Source organism: Nothoprocta perdicaria, unplaced genomic scaffold, assembly GCF_003342845.1.
Source record: "Nothoprocta perdicaria isolate Ctin4 unplaced genomic scaffold, notPer1 scaffold_19, whole genome shotgun sequence".
Classification (NCBI taxonomy): domain Eukaryota; kingdom Metazoa; phylum Chordata; class Aves; order Tinamiformes; family Tinamidae; genus Nothoprocta; species Nothoprocta perdicaria.
The window spans coordinates 613,935-639,780 of record NW_020455093.1 but is presented as its reverse complement, the minus strand read 5'-3'; the positions used below and the strand labels follow the sequence as shown (position 1 = coordinate 639,780).

The 25,846-nt window shown below is 36.2% G+C and overlaps 1 protein-coding gene across 1 annotated transcript in view; it reads right to left on the bottom strand.

Moving 5' to 3' along the window:
• The window catches only part of NBAS (neuroblastoma amplified sequence), a 138,504-nt gene extending 112,831 nt beyond the window's left edge, over positions 1-25,673 (bottom strand). Inside the window, exons 1-17 of the mRNA XM_026037058.1 lie at positions 25,533-25,673; positions 22,797-22,851; positions 22,035-22,071; positions 20,539-20,616; positions 19,147-19,194; positions 18,038-18,081; positions 17,356-17,489; positions 16,431-16,564; positions 16,223-16,321; positions 9,048-9,186; positions 8,172-8,237; positions 5,753-5,881; positions 4,374-4,437; positions 2,936-3,129; positions 2,080-2,337; positions 1,583-1,708; positions 144-295 (exon numbers count right to left, since the gene is read on the bottom strand). Of these exons, the coding sequence (XP_025892843.1) occupies positions 144-295; positions 1,583-1,708; positions 2,080-2,337; positions 2,936-3,129; positions 4,374-4,437; positions 5,753-5,881; positions 8,172-8,237; positions 9,048-9,186; positions 16,223-16,321; positions 16,431-16,564; positions 17,356-17,489; positions 18,038-18,081; positions 19,147-19,194; positions 20,539-20,616; positions 22,035-22,071; positions 22,797-22,851; positions 25,533-25,673 (1,898 nt within the window). The remainder of the gene's footprint in view (positions 1-143; positions 296-1,582; positions 1,709-2,079; positions 2,338-2,935; positions 3,130-4,373; positions 4,438-5,752; positions 5,882-8,171; positions 8,238-9,047; positions 9,187-16,222; positions 16,322-16,430; positions 16,565-17,355; positions 17,490-18,037; positions 18,082-19,146; positions 19,195-20,538; positions 20,617-22,034; positions 22,072-22,796; positions 22,852-25,532) is intronic.
• Between the last annotated feature and the right edge of the window lie 173 nt (positions 25,674-25,846).

The following is a 25,846-nucleotide window of genomic DNA, read 5'->3' as shown; positions in this document are numbered from 1 at the left end:
AAAGTGTTTTGTTTCTTTCTCTTGCAAAAGCCTTTTAAGATTTTCATTAACAGTCAATTAAAAATCTTCAAATTATTAAAAAACACTTGACAACATTTTTAAGATGAAAAACACAAACAAACAAACGAACACTCTTCCCAAACCTGCCATCATCTTCTCCTCTTCCTATGGCCACAAGAGCCTCCAAGTCTGTGCCTTTCAAGCCATACTGAAGCAACTCCTTAGCAGCTTCCACGTTKTCTGGAACCCTCTCCAAGCACTCATGGAGAACCCATGCTCGCTTCCTGATTTTACTCTGTCCAAGAATAAGAAGATATGCACAAAATTATAGGCTTCAATACTAAGCTACAGAGCTGGTGATGTTAACATTTTCTTGTTTTTCTCTTCCACTGAAAACCAGTCAAATTAATTGATTTGCAACATGAACCAACAGAAGAGATAAGGAAAATACCAGACAAATGCTGGAGTCTGCGACTCAGTTTTAGTAAATGGTCTTCATTTATTTGGTTAATGCAGAGCTAAGTCTGTTTAGAAAGCTCACAAAGGGAAACTCAGTTCCAACAGGAGAAAGATAACAACATCCTAAAGGTAATTAACATTGTGAGAAGACGGCATAGCAATTTAAAGAAAAATAAACTGTCCTTGAAGAGCAGACTTCCCTCAGAGTCTATAAGGCAAAAAAGGACACAGAAATGCCAATTCATTTTGCAGCCTTTCACAAYTGGAACAGAATGTATTACTTCCTTATAAGACCATAATTAGTATCACTTCTGTTTTTTGGGGCTAAAGTTAGTTATTATACACCCACTGCATTCCACAGTAGCATTTATTTTCAGCATCCATTTYCCTATGTGCCTGTGCTATTCTGTGTTAAAGAGAACACACCAAGGTCACAAAATAACCTGAACTCAAGGGTAACAGGTATATAAAATTCTGACATTCAAATAATACTCAACTTAACCCCTCCGCCCCCCACTTCTAACATGAAATGCTATTTCTCTTGATCTGTTGGAAGACTTTACACTATAGCATCACTAGCCTATGCATCTTTAATGATGCTTGTTTGCACTGATCCAACAGATCTATCTTCCAATAAAGAGAAAAAACAAACAAACCAAAAAATTCCACCATTGTACTCCACTCGAAAATTCCAGTTAAATGTAAAGGCCTTTAAATGCCCCATAAAGTTACGGGTATCAACTTCAGCTTGTTAGATAATTTTCTTTAAATTTTTTTTAAAAGTGCATTACATTAATTAATTAGACATTAATACATTTCCAATTATCATTATTCATTTATTATGGAGTTGACTGTTATGGTAGGAGAAATTACCCTAGAAAAAGAACACCTCTATTAGCCAAAATTAGAAAATATAACAAAGGAATGATTTTTATTATCCTACATCATTGCTGGATCAGGCCTTCAGTGAATTTAATAGGACCACTCTCTTCCACAGAGGACAGCTCTCTAAATTGCCACACATTTATGCTGCATGAATTAGAACATGATTCACAATTCAATTTCTGTAATGAAAAAGCAGCTGTTTTCATAAGAAAACCTAGAAGTCAAAAATGACACATACCAAATAATCCTGAATTGAAGCAACGTTAACAGCTGATTTCCTCCACTGTCTTTGATACACAAGATCAGAATCAAGACCATACGTTTGGGCCAAAGCTAGAGCTTCCTCATATTCCTCATTGTCAGTCTAGAAAACAAACATATGAAACTGAAATTCATTTAATTTCTGCATGAAGTAATAGATATAATCCTGGAATTAATTTTATTCATTATATTTGCCAGACATTTCACTGTTTTTAAAGACCCACATAAGTCTATTTCCAATTCTATCCTACCTAGTCATGTTCAGCRTTTCCTCAATGACTTGCAAACACCACCTTATTTGAATTATTATGATGCATTTTTTAGCCAAGGATGCCTCAGATTAGGCACATACCATACTCACAAGACSTCAGAAACAGGCCTCTTTTTAATACAGTAAGAATGATTAAAAACCAGCAGTTCTTTGTAACGCTCCTTATCAGAGCTTTATTACGGAGACTTTAATACTATACTCACTTTCCTCTGGTAAAGTTCTTCTGGGGTTGTAGATCGCAAACTCACAAGGCGGAAGTTCTTTGTAATAGTACGTGGACGTTTTCGTGGAGGAGCAAATCGTTCCATCTCTGTCACAAAGTACAGGCCTTGTTTTAGGTAGCTAAAGTACCTGTCCTTAGCCGAATTTTCATCATCTGAGTCAGAATCATCATCTCCCTCATCTTCATCACCAGGCCTGCTCTCCAACCGTAATCTCTTCGGAACAAGTTTTATCTCACACTACACAGAAAACACAAGATGAGGGTGCCGGGTAGTACATTTCACCTTGAGACCTAACCTTCTAGCACATCAGTCTTAATCAACGACCTTCCTTCTCCTTCAAAACCTTCAATTTTTGACATGCTTAACCCTGACTACATCTATCTTTTTTAGGCTGAAGGCATCACTCCACATCTAATGAAGCAAGTGGAAAGGCTTCTTCTAGTAACCTGCTGTTAGACTACATGTCCTACACCACCTCGACAGGAGATATTTAATCTTAGTACACTGTTACACAGGTTATTTTAGTGTGCAACAGTGATTTTAACTCTTGACAAACAAAAGCAAAATAATCTGTCCAATCTATGCGCAGCTTCAGACTATTCTTCCTTAGGCTGYTACAAGCTAATCATTGACTAAATACAATTTCCAGAATAAAGCTTGCAATAAAATATACCTGTAAGCTTAAGCTGAGATATTCTTATAAATATTTTAAACTTTTAAGACCTATTTCAGGAAAGAATTCTCTTCTCAATTTCAAACAAAATTCCTGCTTAAAATCACTGTTGAAAAAGAGTTCATGAAGGCACAGAAAAAAAAATGAGGGTGGATTCCTCACCTCCAGGCTTAGAAATCCTCCATCGTGAGTCGCAGTGACCTGAGGAGAAGGCTCAAACCACTCGCATGACTTGCCCAACAAGTTTCTTAACGTTTTGACTGAAGATACAGTCAATGCACCAGAGCAGCGAGCCAGGATCATGGAATTTTCTGCCCACCAGTTTACATCTATCAATGGGTAATAAGACTCTTTATCTTAAAAAAAAAAAAAAATTATTATTACATTAGGGAAAAGAAGATTATACCATGAATTGCTTTATTTCCATAAAGCAACGATTAAGCTTAATATATTAAGTATATGTTTTGGTCAATACTTATATGTCAATACTTTCCAGGCCATCCTTGAGTAGATCCTCTTGGAAAAYACAAAGTTGAATAGCTTTTGAGAACAAGTGACAATTACACATAAGGCTCTTGAAAACGTCCACAAAAAGAGGTCAAGAAAATTAAAGCACTTACTAAAATTAATCACCACAAGATAGAAAGAGTCTCATTTCTAAGATTATTTCTAAGATTACATGGCAACATATTTGCCACAAAAAAAAAAATAACCGCACATGTTCAGTGCACTGATTTCCTGCAGTGAGAATCCATTTTCTCCTACTTTTCAMAAAAAAAAAAAAAAAAAAAAAAGCTACTTTTTCCCCATACAGCTCTGTGAAGCAGACTAGTTTATCACTTTTCTGCCACTTCAGTGCTAAGTCAGGAGGCTACACGTGCAGCTCAGTTATCCCAACCCAAGACAGAACCAAGAAAAACAGTAAAAGTTGCACAGATCTTTTAATAATATAGGCACATACAAGCACTAGGAAATGGGTCATGGAATAGTTATTGATTTCTGCACTCTTCAAAGAGCGGTACAGTAACAAGGAKATAAATGGTTAAGTAAATTTTAAAAGAAGAGTGGAAAACTTGACAAGACAAATGGAGTAGAAGACACAAACCTCTTTTGTTTCAGATTTGTAAGTAATCTCTTCAAATGATGTTAACTTTCAAGTTGTATTAGATAATCATGGACAGAAATTATTAATTTAAGTTTAGGTTTAAGACTGGACTCCAAAAATGTTACCTATTACATTATGATGTAATTGCTTCTGATACAAGATAAGATTCTTGCTGAATGTTCAGCATTCTATGGAGTTATAATTTTATGATTAATAATAAATGAACGAAGTCCTGTATCAGCTGAAATACCCCCTCTAATTATGGYTATGATTTCAGAAGTATTCCTAAGAGAGGATCTTAAACATCCTGTTCGGACACTCTTTTAGCTATGTGATGCTATAAACCCAAGCCATATATCCAATTTTGGCAAATGCCCTAATTAAGATTTAGGTAACCATTTCAGATCTTTCAGTATTTGTGTAAATACTTTTAACTGTTAACTTTTTACTTCAATACTGTTAACTTTCAACTACTGATCCAACTTCATTACATACCTTTTATTTTCTTTCTTTTCTCAGCAGAGAGGTTCCAGGCTGGGTTGATCTCATCATAACCTGGCTAAAATAAGTAAATAATTTGATAAATTTTACACATTTTTTCCCCATTGCTGGCCCATTATTTTTTCAGAGAGAATACACCCACATAATTCCATGTCTTTCTTGAATAAAAAAACATAAACTYACTGTAGTGAAATTGCATTCTTCCCTGAACAATTACATTTAAAATAGTGGGAGAGAGGACAGGGAAGGTGAAAATTAGACTATTGGTTTCCTAAAAATAAAACATCAGAAGTTATGAATAACATAAGACCTGGTATAGTCAGCATTAAATAGAAATCATAATGTGAATATTTTGAAATGTAGCATACCCAGCATTCAGAAGGCTGTGAGCTGCTATTTTTCTTATGGTTCTATCTAGGACTTTAAGCATGAAAAATAAGAATAGCCACAATGGTCCTCCTGCTTTATCCAGGTAATGCTTCTATGTACTGGCTGAACATAGAGTTGTATATATTACACTCCAATTATTATCATAATTATACAGCCCCTTTCAATTCTAGGGCAGCAAGAAACCCAACACTACTTAACAGTCTCTACATCCACCACTTCTGCTTTGGGCAGTGGAACAAAATTTTCTTTTTTCTTGGTCATACATATGCAGGTTTACTATAGAATATTGACAAAACTACAGAAAAGTTGTTACTAAGAAATGGTAAGAAAAGACATAGCAACGTGAGAACACACAGGCACTACACAAATACAAATGACATTGATTCTATCTGTAACTAAACTGCAACACAATGGAAGTACAGCCAGACTACAGAGCTCAGACTGTAATGCAGTTTGGGTAATGCAAAAGGGGGTTTTCAGGCGTGTATTTTTAGCAGAGTGAGTAAAAGTGATCATGAGATCACTTTGTTTGAAGAAATGCAAAAATTAGGAAGGAATCAAACACATTAGAATATCCATTACATTCAGTTATCAGTTTTACAGACAAAATAATTCTGAGAACAGCCAAGTACTGCAATGCATTCTTATGTCTTATGTCTGTGTTCTCTACATGATAAAATGCTGAAAAAAAATTGAATTATTCAATTCAATAAGACCGAATATTAGTTTTAAAAAGCAAATAATTCACTGTAAACGCACTTGATAGAGATCTGCATTATCACAAAAGTCTTAAAATAAGGAAAAAAGAAAAAAATATTATTTATCTCTTTTCCCAACATCTGTAGGTGCGATTTTTATGTTTTACAGTCTATACAACCCAAGCAGACCTAGCTGCTTAACTATAAGACCTAAAATTGTATTTCCTCATCAGAAATCTTGCTTTTACATTTGGATTAATGTGCTTCAGAATGTGCCCCTCTTACCTGGTCAATCTGGTCCCATTCTCCTTGTTGTCTGAGAGATGGAATAGACCATATGGTCAGTTTTCCTGAGAAGTGAATAGCTGCCAGAAGAGCTCCATCAGGAGAAAGGTTCATCTTAAAAACTCCATCCTGCCAAGCATTATGTCAGCAAAGGAAGAAAGAAAAAAGTTCACAAAAAGAAAGTCTGTTCAACACTGTTTATACTCTTCCAAATGACCAATTACCCCAAATGACATTTCTATTCTGTTACTGCAATTGTTTCTCATCCTAAAATAGAGGGAAAAAATCTGGAAGTGCTCAATACCAGCAAAATTTTAGTAATGTTAATTTCTGTATCACACCAGCAGACAAGAAATAAAGCTTGAAAGTATTGCAGTTCAAGGAATATGCTGCAAACAAAAATGTAGAGCTAGCTGGAGAAAAACTGTTCTTTAATCAGCTGTTTAAGAAAACATCTAGAAAGCTCCATTTTCTACTCTCTTGTCTCCAYGCCCATCCAAGGAGGATGCTATTCACCCACAGCATAGAAAATGGCTCTTCCTCCMTGGAAACACACTTCTGGATGCGCCTTATTACAGTGCAAACAGAGAAAAGAGAGCACAGACGAAGAATTCCTGGGAGAAGCACATTAGAGGGCACTGAATTTAAGAACTTATTTGGTAACAGAATAGACTCAGCAGCAATACAGTAAATATCAAATTTAGGCCACAGAGAAGAAATAGCTCAACATCAATAAATAAGCTCTAGTCAAAGTCCTGCACTGCTTCTTATGGATCAGTTTTTCCATCGACTCTGGATATCTTGGAGGAAAATCATACTTTCTTCCTTCCTTCAGAGAGGTTATTTCAGGAACAGAAACACAATTACAAATGTATGTATATATTGTTGCCATGAGACAAGGGCCTCCAAATGTATACTTATATTTTATAGTCAAAGTTTGTGTCACTAACAATTATGCAAAACAGAACAATTTGGAAATACACAGAAGCTGCATAAGGATCTAAATCAGATTTTCAGAAAGATCTTCAGGCTCTTGACGAGTCTAATGTTCRCTGAAATGCATACGATTAATAGTAAGTGCAGGAGAGTCTAAAAGTCTGTTTTGTTAGTACTGTACCCTTTGAAAAGTTTCTAAACAAAGATTCATTCTACAGTAACATTAGACACAAATTTTAGGATTCTAATGTATCCAAGTCTTCGATTAATCAATTTTAAGGCAGTCCCCTCACTCTTGGAAAATGCTTCAGCACAACTACAGCAAAATCACCTGAACTACACATGATAATAAGTTTTAATACAGCTTACTAAGTTTCTTACTATGAAATATCAATTGAAGACGAAAAGACTTTTTTTTTTTTTTTTAATAATTTGCTTTAAGTTATACCTAGGCTATAGAAACAATGATGATCAAACAATCTGCTCAACTGTTCTCATGCTGCAGCGTTTTGCAACTGAGAGGGCTGCTCAAATTTGAGTTGCAAACTTMTTTTCTGTTGTTAAAAGGGAAATAAATGTAAACAATATTTTTAAAACAAGTTATGTAATTTACTCATGTAAATAATTCTTTATGTTCTTCGGCACCTAGAATACACTGTTACATTCTTCAATTTCTATTGTTTGCCAAAGAATTGTGCGCGACTACTCTCTCTGGCCCCTTCTTCCCTACATTCTCCCTTCATGAACTTAGACATGTTAATCATATCCCCTCTCAGCCTTCTCTTCTCTAAAATGTTCTCCACTGTTGCTCGTAACAGGCTGTACGAATGAGTAGTCTCTGTCTTCCCTATCCGTGTGGCAGCTGATGAGTTTAAAACCACTCTTTTTCATTCTCCACAAAATATAAAAACCTCAGGCTAGGCTATGCAGAGTGTTGTTTTATGGCTTTTTTTTTTGTATGTTTTCTAGCRGAGCTGGAGGACTACAGAGGGTTGGCTTTGGGAGCTTTAATTCACCAAGTGATAATATTGGGTATAAGTTTGAGAAATACTGCCATAATTCAACATCTTTGAAACACATGAAATACCTAATAGGCTATGGTCACCATCATTACCAATTTATTAATGCAGCAATAGGCAGCTTTTTACAGCTATCTTTTGGAATATTAATTTACATTTAAAGATTGAACTCAGTATCTGTAGACCTGTTCCTGTCAGCCTGTTAACATCAACTTTTCTGCTTCAGTAGATTGACTAACTAGATTTAGAAATAAGTCACTATATAGAAGAGTCTAGCAAAAAGAAAAAAAAAAGTGGGCTACCCCATCTAAAGCTAAAGAAAGTCTATTATTTTACAAGTTTTATAGAGTTACTAATTCTTAAGATGTATAAATTAASTCCTTTCAAATCAGACTCCCTTGCAAACATTAATGGACAATTATGTTACTGGAGAATTTTTCTCAGGATGACCTAGACATTATTACCTGTTCTGTTCCTCTCCTGTTGTAAAATTTTAAATTCATAATCCTTAATAATCCTTTTCTCTGTGCCTGTAAGAGTAGAAAAACATCATACAATTAAGGACAATCTTATACACTAATTTGTGCACTGAAAGTTAAGACAAATGCAAAGCACTAAAACAACTGAGAACTAATACATTACATTGAAACATTCTTTATGATGCAACTTGGCAGAATTTTAAAGAAACACAAATAAAGTAATAAAAGGCATCAGCTTGTTAACATTTTCCCACTATGATGAGTGSTTATTGTTCCACAGAAAAGCACTCCCTATTTGCAACAAAGTGAACAGGTGCATAAAAGTGAACACTTTTATACTTGATGATATCTATGTAATAGTAAACACTGGAATTTGTTACACTATACTACAAACCAATTTCAGTATAGCCACATGGTAGCTGCTGCCAAATCAAACATTTATTTCCACTAGAAGCTGAGAAAGTCAAGAGTCAAACTTAAAAAGCAGCACATATGAAATAAACATTTCAGTTTATGCAGGAACAAAAAGACAAAACTAACTGGACTTTCTCCAGCCAACTCAGGTGACACACATCCCAGTTCACAGCTGAGGAGTTTGTGTATTTTTACACCACTGATTTTTCTCTCTTAGAAAATACAAATGATTACCAAGAACTTAAAAGTTCAAATGACTGCAAAGGAGAAAAAAAAAAAAAAAAGAAGAAAAAAAAGATACTTAGGGAGAACAGGTAACTTCTAATAAGTTCACATCAAAAAATTTGAAAAAAAAAATCAATGTAACATTTTGCAAAGAGATCCGTGCTTTCTCCAATTAAACAATTCTGACAAAATTCTTCCAAGGAAACAAGGACCTATACTTACTGTTCTAATGTCATCTTCGTAATTAGTGACCAGTTTATAATGGGGAGAACCGGACAAAACCCTCCAAGCAGTTAACCCACAACCAGTTGCTTTAGAYACTCCATCTTCATCTGTTTCACAGCCTCCTACAAGCAGAAGTCTACAAGACAAAAGGCAGATTGTTTTATATACTACAGTATGAAAGATTTATTTTATTAATTCAAAGCCACAGCACCTTGCTGTTACTAACCAAAAAGTTCAATTATTTTAAGATACCTAACAAGTCACAATAACCTTTGACCTTCACTGCATTCATTCACAGTCTTAAGTGTTGAACAAGCAACATTTGTGGCATTTACCTTCATCAGTTTTATCTCTGACTTTCCAAATGAAACACAGTTCCCAATGATTTAAAATAAGATATGTACATAAATTTGAGATTCTTCTCAGCTCTCAAATAATCATTTAAGATCATTTAAGCTTATGAAAAGCTTGGGCCATTCTGTTGAAACATTAGAATTTTATTTATTAACAGGTGAATATAAAGCTAAAAACAAACAAACAAAATATTCTCTTTTTCTTTTTCAGAGCCACACTAACATTAGTGTTAGTGCATGCTATTAATGCAAATTCCCACATACAGGTACCAGAATATCTTTCCTTTAAATCCTTTGATATTATTCACAAGGAACTGGTATTTAATTGATGATTGCTTTGACAAAGACTTTGAGAACAGGGGTCTAGATTTGTTTGGAAATACCACTTAACTGAACAAGCCATCACAAAGTAACATATCTGCAGAAAAGGCACAAACAAAAAAAAGGCAGAAGTTCAGCCAGGAGAATAACCACTCTGTCCAGCAGCAAAATTCACAGTACTCTTAGAATACTCTACCACCTAGTGGCTGAAACTCATATAGCTCCTACCTGAGTTTGAATCTATTTCAAAACAACTATGTCCAATAGGAGACAACTGTAGAAAAATCAATAGGATTTTCCTTAATGAATCTGAAGTAGAATCCCCCTACCTATATAACGGAAACTAGCTTTACTACCAACAATCATGTTAGTTCACAGTAACATACCATTACACCATCTGACATAGCRGTGCAGAAGCATCTTTTAAATGACTGACTCCCAAACTATCTCCTAATCTAAACAAATCTCCTCATGCCATATCCTGCACAACAGTGGTATTCATTCAATTGGCCACAAAAAATATGAAATTAATATTTATAATGAACTAAGATGAGTACTTTTTGTGTGTTTGGGTTTTTTTTTTACATAAAATGCAACAGTAATATCTTTAGGTTTTTTTTTTACTTTAAGGAATCGGAATTTATTATAAGATACAGAAATAGTTTTTTGATAGCAATAAATATTCAGTTTAAAACATGTGATTTAACAGGAGACTGTCTCCCCATCATAACTAATAAGAAAATGCATAATTTTGCAGCTTTTAACTGTGAAATATTCATATTAAACACTAAATTCTWAGTTTTTCTGACTAATTCATGACTTGCTGTATATTTTTCTTGCAGTAGAATAAAAAGAAACCATACAAACATTTAAGGGAGAATCCAGTTTCTATCATGAACAGGTGGATGAATATTGTCTTAAATTCCAATAAAAACTGTGAACAGAATATGGAAGCAAACACACTTATTGAGTAATGAACATCATATGTTCTTTACAACAAGAGCACAGCAGAAAAAAGGTCATCCATATAAATGCATCAATAGCTTTCCAGTAGATATTTAGCAAAAGCAACTGGGTTGTGAAGATCAACTAGTGAGGATGACTGTAGTTAGTATAGCGTAATGTTGGTCAATTGTATTTTATTAGAAAATCAGTGACAAAACTTCAGAGCAGATGCCAAAGCAACAGAAAATTGTACTTCAGCACTGCATGAAACAGATTTCCATCTGTGGTCAACAAGTAAATAAGAGTAACAGAGCTCCCAAATGAACACTGCAACCCCAGTGCTGAAATGCAAAGGAATTGCTAGATTATATATTCCATTTCTGTATAACAAACAGAATACTAAACAGAATACTAAAAAGAAACAGAATAATAAATGGACTAAGTCTTTTATGTGAAAAATTTTAAAGTGGCCCTGAATTCATTCTATATTATTTGAATTCCTTCCAATCAATACCTATTCTTTCATTTTCATACAGGCTGTTTGTTCTGGCCAATTAGTTTGACAATTCCCAGGAAGGACAGGAACAAGGGGCATCTATGAGACACTACTTGAAATCAAAATGCTARTAGGAGTGTTTTGTTGCACAAGCCACACTAAGCAAGACTTTCATCTCCATTCCTAGAAAATGCCTCTACTTTTAGGACCCGTAAGGAGTAAATGTGTTGATAAAACTAAGTAAATAAACAATAAGTGAATGAATAAATAATCAGAAAAGGGCATCCATTTACACTAGAAAGTYCAATCAATCTTCCACCAAAGCAAAGTCAGAAGCAGCAAGTCTTCCTACCACCAAGCATTCAAATGTAAAGAATAGAACAAGTTTAATTCAACTGTAACATCAACAGATACTAGAAACTATCTGAACATTTTGTTTCTGTTTCAAGATGTGACTTAAAACGAGGAAGGCTTSGAGAGAAGAACATCAGCCCTTCAGGGACATGGGAAATGCCAGCAATACTCACTCACTGTACCTTGTGTAAGAGCCATAAACTAAGCAAGATATTTTAATAACACTTTTCCTGCAGACACTTGGGAAAAGAGGAATTTGCAGATTTAATGTCATACAGTTAACAGCCCGATTTGTTTGTGTACATGTTCTTGCATTTCCCATTTGCCTCCTTCCTGGGCCTTTGATCATTCTAGCACTGGAGCTTAATACACCAACACTGATCAAAGAGACAGAAGAACTGCCGCCAACTCTTATGAAACAGAGCCTTCAGACATGCTGCAGAATTGAAATTACCTTAAAATACAGGATTTTTTTTATTAAAAAAAAAAAAAACAAATTCAAGAAACCTGCAGCACATATCTCTACAAAAGAAAAACTTCTGACAGGAACTTAGCACATGAAAACCCTGTGGCAGCTTTGAGGAATATTATGCCTAAAACCTCTCCACCCTATTGTGCACGATTCAGTTTATTCTCCATTAGCTAAAATGAGCATAAACTCATCTGCTCACAGCTAATCAGAATTTGTAGCACACAGTTTAATATCACAGCTTAATAGCCTGAAAGATGCTGGCCAGATCAATGCTACACAGATCATTACATATAAAGTGATGGATTTTCTAACTCTCAACACAGTAAACAAGTTTTACACAAGTCTCCTTCACAGTCTGCCCAACTATTAGCAGATTAGTGGTTCTACAATAAAATGCTTTTTAAAAAGAGAGAAATCAGCACAACTGCCACAGCAACCCAYGACAGCATCGCTGCCAAGTCCTAGCAATGAGAAGGCAATAGGCATAACTCTCTGGAAGATTAATTTATTTGTAGCCTTGACCATCCACAGGAATCTCAAATCCTCTCTCTAGATCCAGCTTCCAACACAACCCATCATGGAATTAAAAATTTCAACCGCAGCGATAAATACTCAATTGCAGTTGACGGTATTGGGCCAGAGGTGACTAGGAGACAAACAGCAACGTAAAGAGCTAGAAAAGAATCGTCAATAGTAGTGACAGCAGCAGCTCTARAACTGCCTGAACTTGCACAGTTCTAAAACGGTGCACAAATTCCATCAGGATAAATCTTCCCACAGAAATTCTGGAAAAATTGTCACATACAGTGCAACATGTTCGTAATTTAGAAGTACATTTTAGGATAAATGATAATAATAATAGTTGGAAKTAAGATGTCCTATTAGTTCAGATGCACACAAAGCTCAACCTCAAAACAAAAAAATGCCTTCTCCCAGAGGGGTAAAAATTCTCCATGGCAGCAGGTACTTGAGTTTTAAATAGCTTTTCTCAGAGCAGAATGCAACAGTCAAGGCAGGAACAGCACAAGAACAAGAACAGCACAACTGGTATCAAAAGAAAATGAAAGCTACTCCTGAGAACCTCAGCAAAGATCTAGGCTTGTTTGTCAATTGTTTTTTCAGGACCAGGCAGAAGATGACTCCAGAATAACTGCAGTTGACAGGTAGCCTGGAAATAGCAGCAAAAGATTTTTCTCATTACTTTAAAAAAAAAAATTAAAAAAAAAAAGTAAATAAAAACTTAGTCTCCTTCCCGGAAAGGATAAACCATGTCATATAGAGAGGAGAGACATGGGAGAAGGACAAGACAACAGATCAACACTCCTCTCGGTGGTAGCCTCTGACAAGATACAAGGCAATGGGCATCATTTAAACTTGGTTGGTTGTTTTTTTATTTGCAGCAGATGGTTGAACTCTGGTAGACATTGGCCAGACATCTTTAAAATGTTCATCTTCATCTTTAAGAGGTTCAAAATTTGACAAGATGGGAGTCCCGAGCAGYCAGCTTTGAGCTCTGTGTGAACGTGTTTAAGGGAGAGCAGCGGAAAGGAAAGAAAAACCTTGAAAGGTCCTTCCAGCCTTCAGGATTGTATGATTCTGTAACTTAGGCCAGTTCATCAAAAAGCTCAACTTTTGGGGGCATACTCCCCCATTCTCAGAAATTTCCACAAACTTGTGCTGAAGAGGGTGAGTATATGCAGATCTCAAGGGGAATCAGTCCAGTGCAGATTTTCCAAGCAATCTTGAGACTATTTTGCCTCAATTACAACAAATTCAAAGCAAAACCCAAGCCCTTACCACAGCTATTATAGTTTAGGCTCTAATACTGGACATCTGTAAAAAATTGCAGGCAAACCTGAAGAAATCCAGCTCCAGTCCAAGATAACAAAAAAATAGAAGCTATCAAACTTTGCACTACAGTCTTCAGAGAGATAGACAGTCATCAACTCCCCTGAAGCAGCAACTTGTACTTGTCAACTAAAATGTATCCTAAATTCCATTAAATGTGAAGGATGCATCACATCATAACACTAATATACAGACATCTTTTCAGCAGCAGAGGAACCCAAGATTATATTTTTCCCAGAATTATTTTAAAAGTAGAGGTTCTGGAGTGTGATTTTACTGCAAGTCAATAAAAATAGGCAATTACATAGCTACACAGAGAGCAGTAAGTCAGTGCTTACAAGAAATATTACAAGAAGTATTACTTCACTATCTAAAATACAGGAAAGCACAAAGTGACCAAGTTGCATATAAGATAAGTGATAAAGGTTTCATTTTCAATAGTGTGATCTGTTCACATATATCTACAATTTTATTTATTGCCCGATTTAAGAAAATTGCCTGCCTTCAGGGCCTTCTTTTTTTTGAGACAGAGAAACTTCAACTTCTGTATTTGACATTACTCTAAATTGATGAGCAGATTCTCTCGTTGAAGTTTTCTACCACAGAGTAAATTTGAAATCGATAACAGAAAAGATTTGCCTATGTGAAGGGCACTGCATCATTTCTTTCCATTTTCCAYTGTAATCTTCCTGGTATCATTTTTTCAGCTCTACTAAGCAATTCATATAATAGAAAATGCTGTCATCATCCCATGCAGTCCCATTTAAATATCTTTATTCGCAGGGAATCAGCCACGATATTTCTTTTTAATCAGAAAAGAGTTCCTCAACATGTTCCAAAACTTTTCATCAGCAGATACAATCACATTTTTTCATGCAGGAAAACAGTACTTCTCTCCATATAAAATGATAAATATAGACAAAATAAAAAGTCTGTCAAACAAAAACTTCCATAAAATTACTAATATTTTGATYAAAGTATTCTAAACACAAAAACAGTATGGTCTCCTGCTCTTCCACTTTACACTAGATTCACATTAAAACACACAAAACTAAACTTATATAAGATTAGCAAGAGAATCAAAATTACTTTCAAGAGAGAAGAGAAGAATGAGAAAAGACAAAAACTGTTTTATTTTTTCACCATTTTATGAACAGCTATGTCAAGGTTCTGTCATTTRTATACACAAGACATCCCAGCTACTGAACTGACATTCCTATCACCTGATTTTCTATTTGTTTTTGTTTTTTTTTCTCCCCCCCATTCAGAACTGTCAAACTCTTACAGCAAACGATGTCATTCACTTAGAAACTTCTCCAAAAGAGCAAGCACATCCATGTGTTATCAGAATAATCTAATAATCTGGCCATACTTGGAATATTAACCAGTGTTATTTGCAACTGTCTGAATAAACCCACTTATTTCTTAACATTTGTAGCAGAAGAAAGCTTTGGAAACAAGTGTCAAGAAACATTAACCCTGCTCTGATCAAAGGAAAGACTGAATAGGCTCTGTTGCCTGTTCAGAAAGCTCTGCCAGAACTTCATAACCCTAACCTATTGCCTCAAAATCCCACAATTAAATAGTGAATATCAATTATGTTAAATTGCTAAATGTGAAAGAGAAAGAATTCATATTCACAATTGATCTCTCAAATAACAAACTCTCTGCTTGCTAGAAATACTTAGCAAACCAGTAACTATTTCAACTAAATCCAGTCCAAGAGCAGGTAGTCTATTAGACATCACCTTTCATGCCTGAGATCTGTGCTGCACATACACACACACACTCRCAGACATCAAAATATCCATGATCTTTCCCTCCATGAGACTAACAAATGTCTTAAAATCAGTTCTGATATTCTGAAAACCCTGTTTTTGCACAGTATTCACACAGAAAAGGATACATCCTGACTACTTCTTTTAAGAGTTGAGTATTTGATAATAATTACCAATAGTTTGAGGCCCCAAAAAACTTTTATTAAGAAAATCTCTTAAAGTCCATGGAAAAAAACTTGTTTTTTTTTACTGTCTTTACAAATGTAATATACAAGGTTTAATTGCAGTACAAAGGCTCTTGTACATAGTTCTTTTAGAGTTCATAAACATACTAGATGCCATTTCTGACATCTGTGACTGTTCCAAATTTCTCACTCAAATAGATGGACTTTATTCACTACCTTTTTACCTTAGGCAATTAGTAGAGTGATAACACCAGATAGGACCTCGTTTTTTAAAAMATATGACTTGTTATTGTTGAGTCACTAAATATCAGTAACAGATGTTGACTTTCCCCTCTTAATACATGCAACACTTCAATCTCTATTTTGTCACTATTACTCATTATTTCCATGGTGTTAGCAGGTTACGAACAGAACACTTACCTATGACCAGGATGATAAACAACAGTGGTTACTCCATGGACATAACGACTGCTAAAGCTGAAACTATGACTTTCTTGGAAGCTTTGATTTGTTCCAACACTAGAYATAGGAAAAAATAAAAGTTATTTCAGATTTATATTTTTAAATAATGTAGAATTATTTTAAAATTTGTGGTACCTTCTCAGAATAAATCAAAATTTATGCTTACCTTACAAGATAACTTCTCAGCTCTCCACGATAATTAATGACAAGCAGTTCAGCTGACCATTGTGCACTTGCTTTATATTCTAAGAAGATTAATCCAGCAATAGCATAACTAAGATCTCCTGGAAAACCTGTTGTCTTAATGCAGAAGACAGAAAATGAGAGTAGGCTGTGGGAGGGCAGAAGACTGGTTTTGTTACTTAAAGAACTATAAGTCAAATTTCCTATATTCTATGAGAAGTATATTAAAAAAAGCTAACAAAATTTATTTATAGATGTCACTATAATAAAAAGAAACACACTGTCTGATCTTGATTTTAAAGAAGTCTTATTAGTATGAGGTATGTTAAGAATAAAGTAAGGAAATATTCTTTGCAAAACCACCAATGCAATCTTTGAATATGCAAAATACAAAGTATATTCTGTTGTGCAAGCCAAAAGCAACTATATTTTCCTCATACAAGAGAATTTTCCTCAAATTGCTCAAGCAGCAGTATTCACTGATTTACGACGGAATCCACATATAAACTGCATAATGATGGGTCGATATTTTCRGAAGGAACACTCAGAAAGTTGAGGCGTCCCTGCGATCATCTGCACACATTCTAAGTACATGGCATTATAATGGCAGGATTTGATGTATCCACAGATCTGCCACAACTTTGAGGGAAAAGACAGAGGAAGATTCTGACTAGACCGCACTGAGATGATACACTCCGTGCATGTCACGCAGAAACTAAGTTTAATCAACTATAATACACCCCTAATATACCTGTAATTATATCACGTGATAAAACACTTCGTAATATATTTCTGCTTACTATTCATACCATAAGGATGTATCCCAAAGTATAATTAATAGGAGTAATTACCATTTCTGATTASTAGGGCTCTTAATATACTTAAATTTCATCAGAGAGAGGACTTACTGGTGAAATGACCAAAAGCTCACTACCCATTAGGTCAAACACTCTCACTGTTCCAGTGCTYTCAGCATAAGCAAGTAATGTACAGTCGTGACTCCACGCCACACGCCTCCACTGTGGGTTAGGATCTTTCGGTACTGGGAAAAAAAGAAAAAAAAAAAAGGGTTCTTAAAAAGAGAAATAGCTTCCTGTTAACAATGTAGCAGGTGCTTAGCTGGTCTTCACATATCAATGACCATTGTCTGCATCATGATAAAATGAATGGCATTGGACCATCTCCGACCATCAACCTACCCTCCAGCTATTAAATGTCTTTACACTGCTGGTGTATTCCCTTGAACACACTTTTTATAAACCTGTATGCCATTCCCCTATCCTGATCCTTTCAAATAAAGCAARGAAGAAGAGAACATAGACAAAGCATTTTCGGAACTATACATTTGATTTCTAGTAAAAATTTTAACAAAACTATTATAATTCTTTATTATTCTGCCTCCTAGAATAATTATTTCTKCCTCCTGGAAATAAGTGTTCAATATGGCAACCAGCCAAGTGTTCGTAATGTATCAGGATCCAAAGAAGAAATCAGAAGGTTATCTTAAAGCATACAGAAATAAAAATGCTTAGCAAAACATGAATAGTAAACAATGAGGAAACTAAGTTATAGAGGTTACATACTGCATACCTTGACATTTGCCAATAATGGATCCAAAGTCATCTTTCGCAGATCTGCAGAACAAAATTCAGCTACGTATTTAGACAAAAATCACTGCTTAATTCTGAAGAATAGTACTATTAAAATACTCTGAGTGCATATGCAAATCTTGGAATTGTATTTAGCTACCTATTCAAAAAAGCAAATAGTAGCCTTCACCTTTAGGAGGCTAGAATAACCAGMAGTACAATAAAAATCCTCCTTCCAACATACAAATTACACCATCCCACATTTAGTAGTAATGCTGCTCAAAACACAATAGCTGCTGCAGTACAGTATTTCAGCAGGTAACTCTTGAAAAAAGGCAGATTCCTCTACTTCACTATTTTAGCAACAAATCAGAAATAAAGTTATTTTAACACAGTTGGAAAATAAAATTTATTTCATAGTCTATAAGCTGACATTTATAGTGTTCACACCACTTCTGGTTGAACAATTTTCATATACTTGCTTATTTTACATATAAATAGAAGATCTGACCTTCCAGCAAATGGATTTTTGTGAAGCAAGTAAACACTCTCAATCAAGATCTGCTGTAAAGCTAAATATGTTCTTGAACTAGCAAAGGAGGACTTGTTATTAGACAGTGGAGGAGAAAAGGAAAGCATGAGTCTTTATGACAATCCATATTATTTGTAAAATCAACTGAATTGTTACATGTGCCAGCTTTTCTACCACAGTAGAGTAACAGCTTCTCCCCGACTCCATTTGTACTCCCCCATAGTGATTGCGAAGGGGAATGAAAGAGCAAAGGTTAGAAATACCATGAATTTAGTTTAGTGCTTTAAAGCCATTTGAGTTTTTCCTCTTCCATATCTTAGAAAATGTTTTTTTTTTTTTTTTCTTGGAAGGTGGGGAGGGAAAAGGAAGAGGAACGGTGAAGGGCAGTGGAAAGAAAATTACGAAGAAATCAAAGGCATCTGAGTTATAATAAATGACTATTCCTTACATCATTTGCAGAATGCACTAACACTCTGCATGAATAGAAATACCTTTAAAGTATGATTAGTAAAACACCCAAAATACTTTTTCAAAATTCTAAAACTGTGATTGTTTAGTGATTAATATTATTATGTTACCTGATTTCCACACATTGGTCTTGAACAAGTGCCAATAATTTCCCATTGCTGAAAAAGGGAAATCAAAGATGTGATAGTTTAACCAAAGACAGTTTTGCAGATTCTAGGCATTTTTTGGTATGGATAAATTCATGTTCTCTCTCACAACTCAAAGTAAGTTAARAAATACCGACTTTTATGCAGAAATGTACTATTAATAAAACTCCATTTCACAAACATATGTTTTACCATGAAAAACTATGAAAATCAAAATAATGTCTAAAATCTTGTTAAATAAAAGGTCAGAGCCAGATATTGCATGTGGATAATTTTAGGTAGCAGTATTTGAACTTATGTATTGTCTTATGTGCAATAAACAACTATCAAACTTTGAGAAGTCAGGTGATCTCCTTAGGTCTGCTCTGCTTTCTATCTTATATACAACATTGCACAACAGGCCAGTCTCATCAGTGCAGATCATCACCTTCTTCATGGACCCATCATCTCTTTCAAAAATACAGAAACCTTGATTACATCTAGTTAAACACAGTAAGTAAACATATTTCAAACTACTTTCATACCATTGCTCCATTTCTCTGCATGTTTATGCWTATTTAAAAATAATTTTAAAAGTGGTGATTCAACTGATGCTGCTAGAATTACCACAAAATAGTTGCTCCTAGTCTACGAATTCTCATTTCTCCACTCAACACACAAAGAGACCTTCAAGATCTGTCACTTAGGAGCTCACTTTCCACAGGTTTTAAATATTCAGTTTTTATTGCACACCTTGCAAGCTTTGAGTTCAAATTCAACACACAGACACAAATACAATGCCAGTAGAAGGGTTATCATATTGCTAATCACTGTCCCTCAAAAACTGGAAGGACACTCAGATATAAGTGAAAAGATGCATTAAGACATGGGAAACACTGTGAAATGGATAGCCTGGGGAAAGGTCAATCTGCTGCTCTGAAAGCCTCCAGTGTTTCCTTTGACTAAGGAGGATAGCAATGCCCTTTGCTTAGCATGCAGCTCTGCATTGTTGCCAGTGAGGACAGTAGAATTAAAAAAAAGAATACTGTACTGGTGGTGACTGGTATAAGAGATGGAAATGAATGATTCTGGTTCATTTCTACCTCAGTGAACACAGTACTGAATCTCTCCTCTTTAGATTTTTCCCAAGGTATTACTATATACTTGAATACAGCAGCAACATCCCACAATCTCCTTCCAACACAAATAAGCTCTGGCAGATCACACACTATGTAAGAATGCATATTATCTTGTACAGAAAACAAACAAACCACTATTTCCAACAACAAAACACCCACACACATTAATATATTCATTATATAGCAATATTTTCTGCCAAAAATAGTGAAGCACAAGAGTATACGAGTATATGGTTACCTTGCAAGCACTAGATGCCAGTTGATCTGCTTATTAACCAGACGAACCAGCCCAGGTGGCAGAGTAAACTTTGCAGGGCTGAAATWAAAATGTTACAATAAGGAGGATTAAGGAGAATGTTACAAAAGGAGAATTAATCTAACTCTAATTAACCTAACAAAAAAGCAGTGAGCGAGATATACTTCCCACATTTAGGTTTTAGCAAAGTAAACATGAGTTTGCAGTACACCTTGGCAACAACAAAGCCTAAYTGCATTCTGGACTGCAATAATGGAATCATAGTTATATATTAAGGGAGATGATTATTCTTTACACTTTGATATACATCTACTTTCGGACACCCATACTACAAGACAGACACTGACAAACTGGGGGACCACAAGATTTTTTAGGGGACTGCAGCATTTACCCACAGAAAGAGATGAGGGAGCTTCAGAAGGAACTGAGAGCAGCCTTGAATACCTAAGATAAAGTACCAAGAAGATGGAAGCCACTGAGGTGCATGAGAAGGGAACCCTGCTCAGACTAAAACAGAGAAGTTTCCAAGCTGGCAAGGAAAAATAATTCTTCACCAGGAAAACAGTCAAGCAGTAACAGGCTGTCCAAAGGGGCTATGGAATCTCCCCCCAGGAAATTTTTCAACACCTAGATGGAAAGATCACTGAGCAGTCTGGCCTTAATTTCAGAGAAGATTGAATTTGACACCTCCTGGACTCCCTTCCAAACTGGTCTCCTATCTTCTCCACCAGGTCTCCAGTGCAACTACAWGGGATTCTTGTTTTTAAGTAAAATGACATGAACTCATTCCAACTGCAAGTGATTCCTTTGGACAGGTTTGGATGCCTGCATGAAATCCATTAATCAAAATGAAAAACTCAAAATAAAAATAGTAAATAAAATGGAATACCAGCTGGACAGGGAGAGAAGAGGAAGGTAACACTGCCTAGCAGAGAAAAAATATTACTAACTTAGCTGTAGGATTGTTTCTCAAGAAATAAGAAATAATAGACTTCTAAAAAGGAAAACAGGTATTTTCAGCCATGAAGAAAAGAAAAAGTTCAAATTATGACTTTGGAAGCAAATATTGTAATAGTGTCAGACCTGAAGACCTGACAGTTATGCCATTTGTCAGGCATACAGACGAACAGTTTCATTCGTTATGTCTCCGTTGGAGTGGGGAGATAAATATGTATCTTGGGAATGACGATGCTCTAAATGAATGTTTATTTTGACTACGGACAACAGCTAAGGCTGAAACCAGTATAAACCATCTTGATTCTTTTCAAGAGAGGCTCCAACTGCAAGCCTCCGCATGTGTAAAGACATCTGTGATCACAACTCAAATTCAAAGAGAGACACCCCTATTCTACATATTGTTCACATGATATTATAGGTACTGTTCAGTTTTAGTGTCATTAAAAATAACTCTGATAAAACAGAAAGCTATAAAAATATTATCAAATAATAACATTAAGCATTGTTTTCCTCAAACCTACCTGTACCAAATATAACGAAGTAAAAATAATGCAGGACCTACAAAAGACAAGAAAAAAAAAGAAAAGAAAAAAAAGAATTACATTTTTGGTAATTTAAATATTGTTTCCAGCATACTGCACACAGATTTCCAACAGTTCTCTGGAAAGAAACAAACACTTTAAAGGAGAAGTTAAAAACAAAACTAAAACCACAACAAAAAACACACACATTTTTCTTTGGCCAATGAATCTTTAATTTTACTAAAATAGAGGGAAGCGACAAATCAAAAGTTGCTATACATCTGAGGAAATTCTACAATATATGCCTAACAAATGAAAATCCAACTCAGTTACTGCACAAATCAAGTGCAGAACATGTGCAGAATGTTAACATAAACAGATCACGATGTAAAGCTTCCTTACGGAAGAGAGTTTCTTATTTGGGCTCTTTCAGACAAGGGCTGGTAAAGAAAAATCAAGGACATAATTAAACAAAAACCTCAACAACACTTAGCAAAATACAACTGGGCTCCAAAACTTCTTAGATCTATATTAGTCTTCTCTGTTGTTTAGTGGAGAGGGGGCAGAAAAAGCGCACAAAAATTARAATAACTTAAAGGTCTTGATAATCAGAAATCATCTTTCTGAAAACTCATCCCGTGCTTTATCTCCAATACACTGGCCAGTTCACAGAGCAGAGAGTGGTTTTTACTTTAAGCAAGTAATCATCGTTTTTAAGCATCATTCCTGTAAAATCATTAACACAGAAACTAGCCATATTACCTGTAATTGCTCTCGTGATGATAAATGATGCGCCGTGTTTTTTACTGCCTCTTGGCTGCAATTACAAGAGTAGTGGTCAAACACTGCATTATACATTTTAGCTTAAATACAGAATTCATGCATCTATTCAGTGAATTAATTTAACCTGAGTACTAGTCTACATATTTTTTGTTTCCTTGCAATTACTTTCAACTTTGCATCAAAAGCATAAGGCAAAACAGGCTCCATAACCAAACATTTTCAATGAATGCCAAGTTGTAATGAACATAGTATTACTATGAGTTCTGTTGGTTCATTTATCACTTAGTCTTTGGTAATAATAAAAGCCATTGACTTGTGACTATGTCCTTCTGTAAAGTATTCTTTCTATGGAATATAGACTAGGAATTATTCTTTCTAGGAATACAGATTGCATACATCCACAGCAGAAAACAGTCAGTTCAATCTGCTTGTATTTCCTTATTTCTAAAGGATTCTACGAGTCTTCCCCTGGAACCTTAGCCAGAGAACACTGGTCTCATTCACTCTCTGCAACTACTATTTCTTTCCATTCTCAACATATACTTTGGGACTCCTGAAGCCTTGTTATATACAACCACATCCCTGCAGTGASTACAGAATGCTTGATTTTCACACCAGCCTTTTCTTCAGCACTGTCACCTCTCTGTATGTGCTCTTTACAAAATCCTGCTCATTTCCCCAAACAAAGTATTTCCCTGGAAACATAATACATGTAAATGAGAATACTAGCAAGAACTAAGATTAAAGTCAATATGGGGTCCAACTTAAGAAACACCATTTTTAACAATTTTGAATTTAACAGAACGTTAAACACACAGCATAGGGGGAGCTTCCAGTGGTTGTAATTACAGTTGGAAGTGCTCAGCAGTTCTGCAATCAAAACTGAATCATCCCAAATGAGATCCAGAAAAATAAAGCAATGGCAATAGACACCTGTGGGGAATATAGCTTAGGCCTTGTTTTATATTCTGCAAAACTGTGTAGGTGGAGATTTAATTTGATTTCCTAGTGTAGCAATCAATTTAACTTCTCCCTTTCTGCAATTCCCCACCTCAGTTATTCCAAACCATTCAGTTCTATAAGAAATGAGATTTGATTTGGGTTTCTTTGTGACCAATTTTTTCCTGTACAGTGCACACTGTAAATAAACCATAGAGACTGATGTTCCAAGAGGAAAGGCACAAGCACTTAAATAATATTATTGTTAASACACCTTATGGCAAACACTCGATCACAATGACAAAATTGTTCTTTACCTGCGTATATCAGTGTAAAATCAATTTTCCACTAAAACCTTAGAGCATGCTGGAAGAATCCTTTGTTCTCTGACAGTCCTCAAAAAAAAAATTAACTCCAACAAATTATAAAATGTAACACTTCCAGATCCTTCTAATTCCAACATTAAAATTGTAATTATCTTGAAGCCATAGCAAGCAAGAAGTGATGAGTTTAAAATGGCCTGTAACATTTGATCAAGTTGGCAAGCAGAATTCCATGTTGCTTAGAAATTCCAGTAGCCGGGGTAGGACCAGATCCTCAGGCTGTGATTCCAGGATCCATTTGAACTGGCTGCCAAAGACAGGTTTCATTTCCCTCTGCCTCTCCTGACACAATCCTGACCCCCACATGGGTGCTTGTATGATCACCCCAAGAGAAGCAGCCCGAACAAGAAACTCAGAGCAGTCAGTTCCCTTCAGCCACACGACTCCAAGAACCCCAGGGAGTTGCCACCAAACCTTCCTTATCGCACAGTTGTAGACCCAGAGCCTCACGTGCCATGAACTCCCAAGCCCTCCTGACATCTCCAGCTACACAAATCCTTCCTCTATTACTAAACGTAGAGGGGGGAGAGAGAGAAAAAAAAAAAAAAAAAAAAAAAAGTATGCACCATTTCTCAAAACAAAGTTAAATAAAAATAGATGCAGCTATCTACTCACATACATGACCAACCCAATATGTCATGGCTTGATAAAACTGCAGCTATTTTTCTTAAATGCTCATTACTACAGCAGTAACTGACGATTTTAAACCCAAGATAAAAAATATCATGATGTCTTTCTGTCAAACAAAAAGCTATTTTCATTGGTGGCTTGTAGTAATGTGACCAGGTACCTTCTTTTGCCTCTGAAGCTTTGCAATATCAGAGGTCCCCCTTACAAATACAACCTGCTAGAAGTACTTCCACGTTTTCTAACTAAAATCATTTTAATAAATGCAGTGAGCTTGAAAGACAATTCAACAACAAGGAAGATTATTTTCCTTACATTTTCTATGGCTAAAGTCRTCAGTAATAGAAACAGAGGCTATGAACTCAACACACTGCAGGGCAAAGAAGACAGTACAGCCCCAAGCACCTGAGCTTTAGCCCTGCCTCACGGAAAGGCAGGACAGCAGCAGGACCTTCCAACAGGGGAGGAACACGTTCCTGCCTCTAAAGCGTTGYCACCTACTTGTGTGCCATACACATATGTACATATACACTCACATACATACACACACACCCTCTTAAGCCTACTCAGCCCTCACAAAACAGAGCTACGACCAAGTGACATTCCGATGAGACAGTCTGGAGGACGAACTCTTCCCCACCTTCCCCTGCACCTTCCTCCCCCTCTCTCTCTTTCCCTCTCTCCCCGCGTCCCGCCCGGTCCCGTCCCGTCCCACCCGCCGACGTGGCGGTTCCCCGCACTGCGGAGCGGCCGGGGCGACGCTCACCTGCACCTCGGTCTCGGGCGGCCACTCGGTGTTGACGAGCAGGTCGTACAGGATGTTCTCCTCCTCGCCGCCCCCCTCCTCCTCCTCGCTCACGGCCGCCGCCTCCGCACCCGCTTCGCGGCGCTGCGCGGCGGCCGCCATGTTCGCGCASGCCCAACCCCCCACAGCGCCGACGGCGCCCGGCATGGGCCAAAGCGCGGAGGCGGCGGCGCTGCGCGCGCGCATGCGCGGGACAGCCCTGAGGCTCGGGGGAAGGCTGGGACGGGGGCGGGGAGAGCCCAAAACCGGCAGAAAATCCCCCCGGGGCTGCCCGC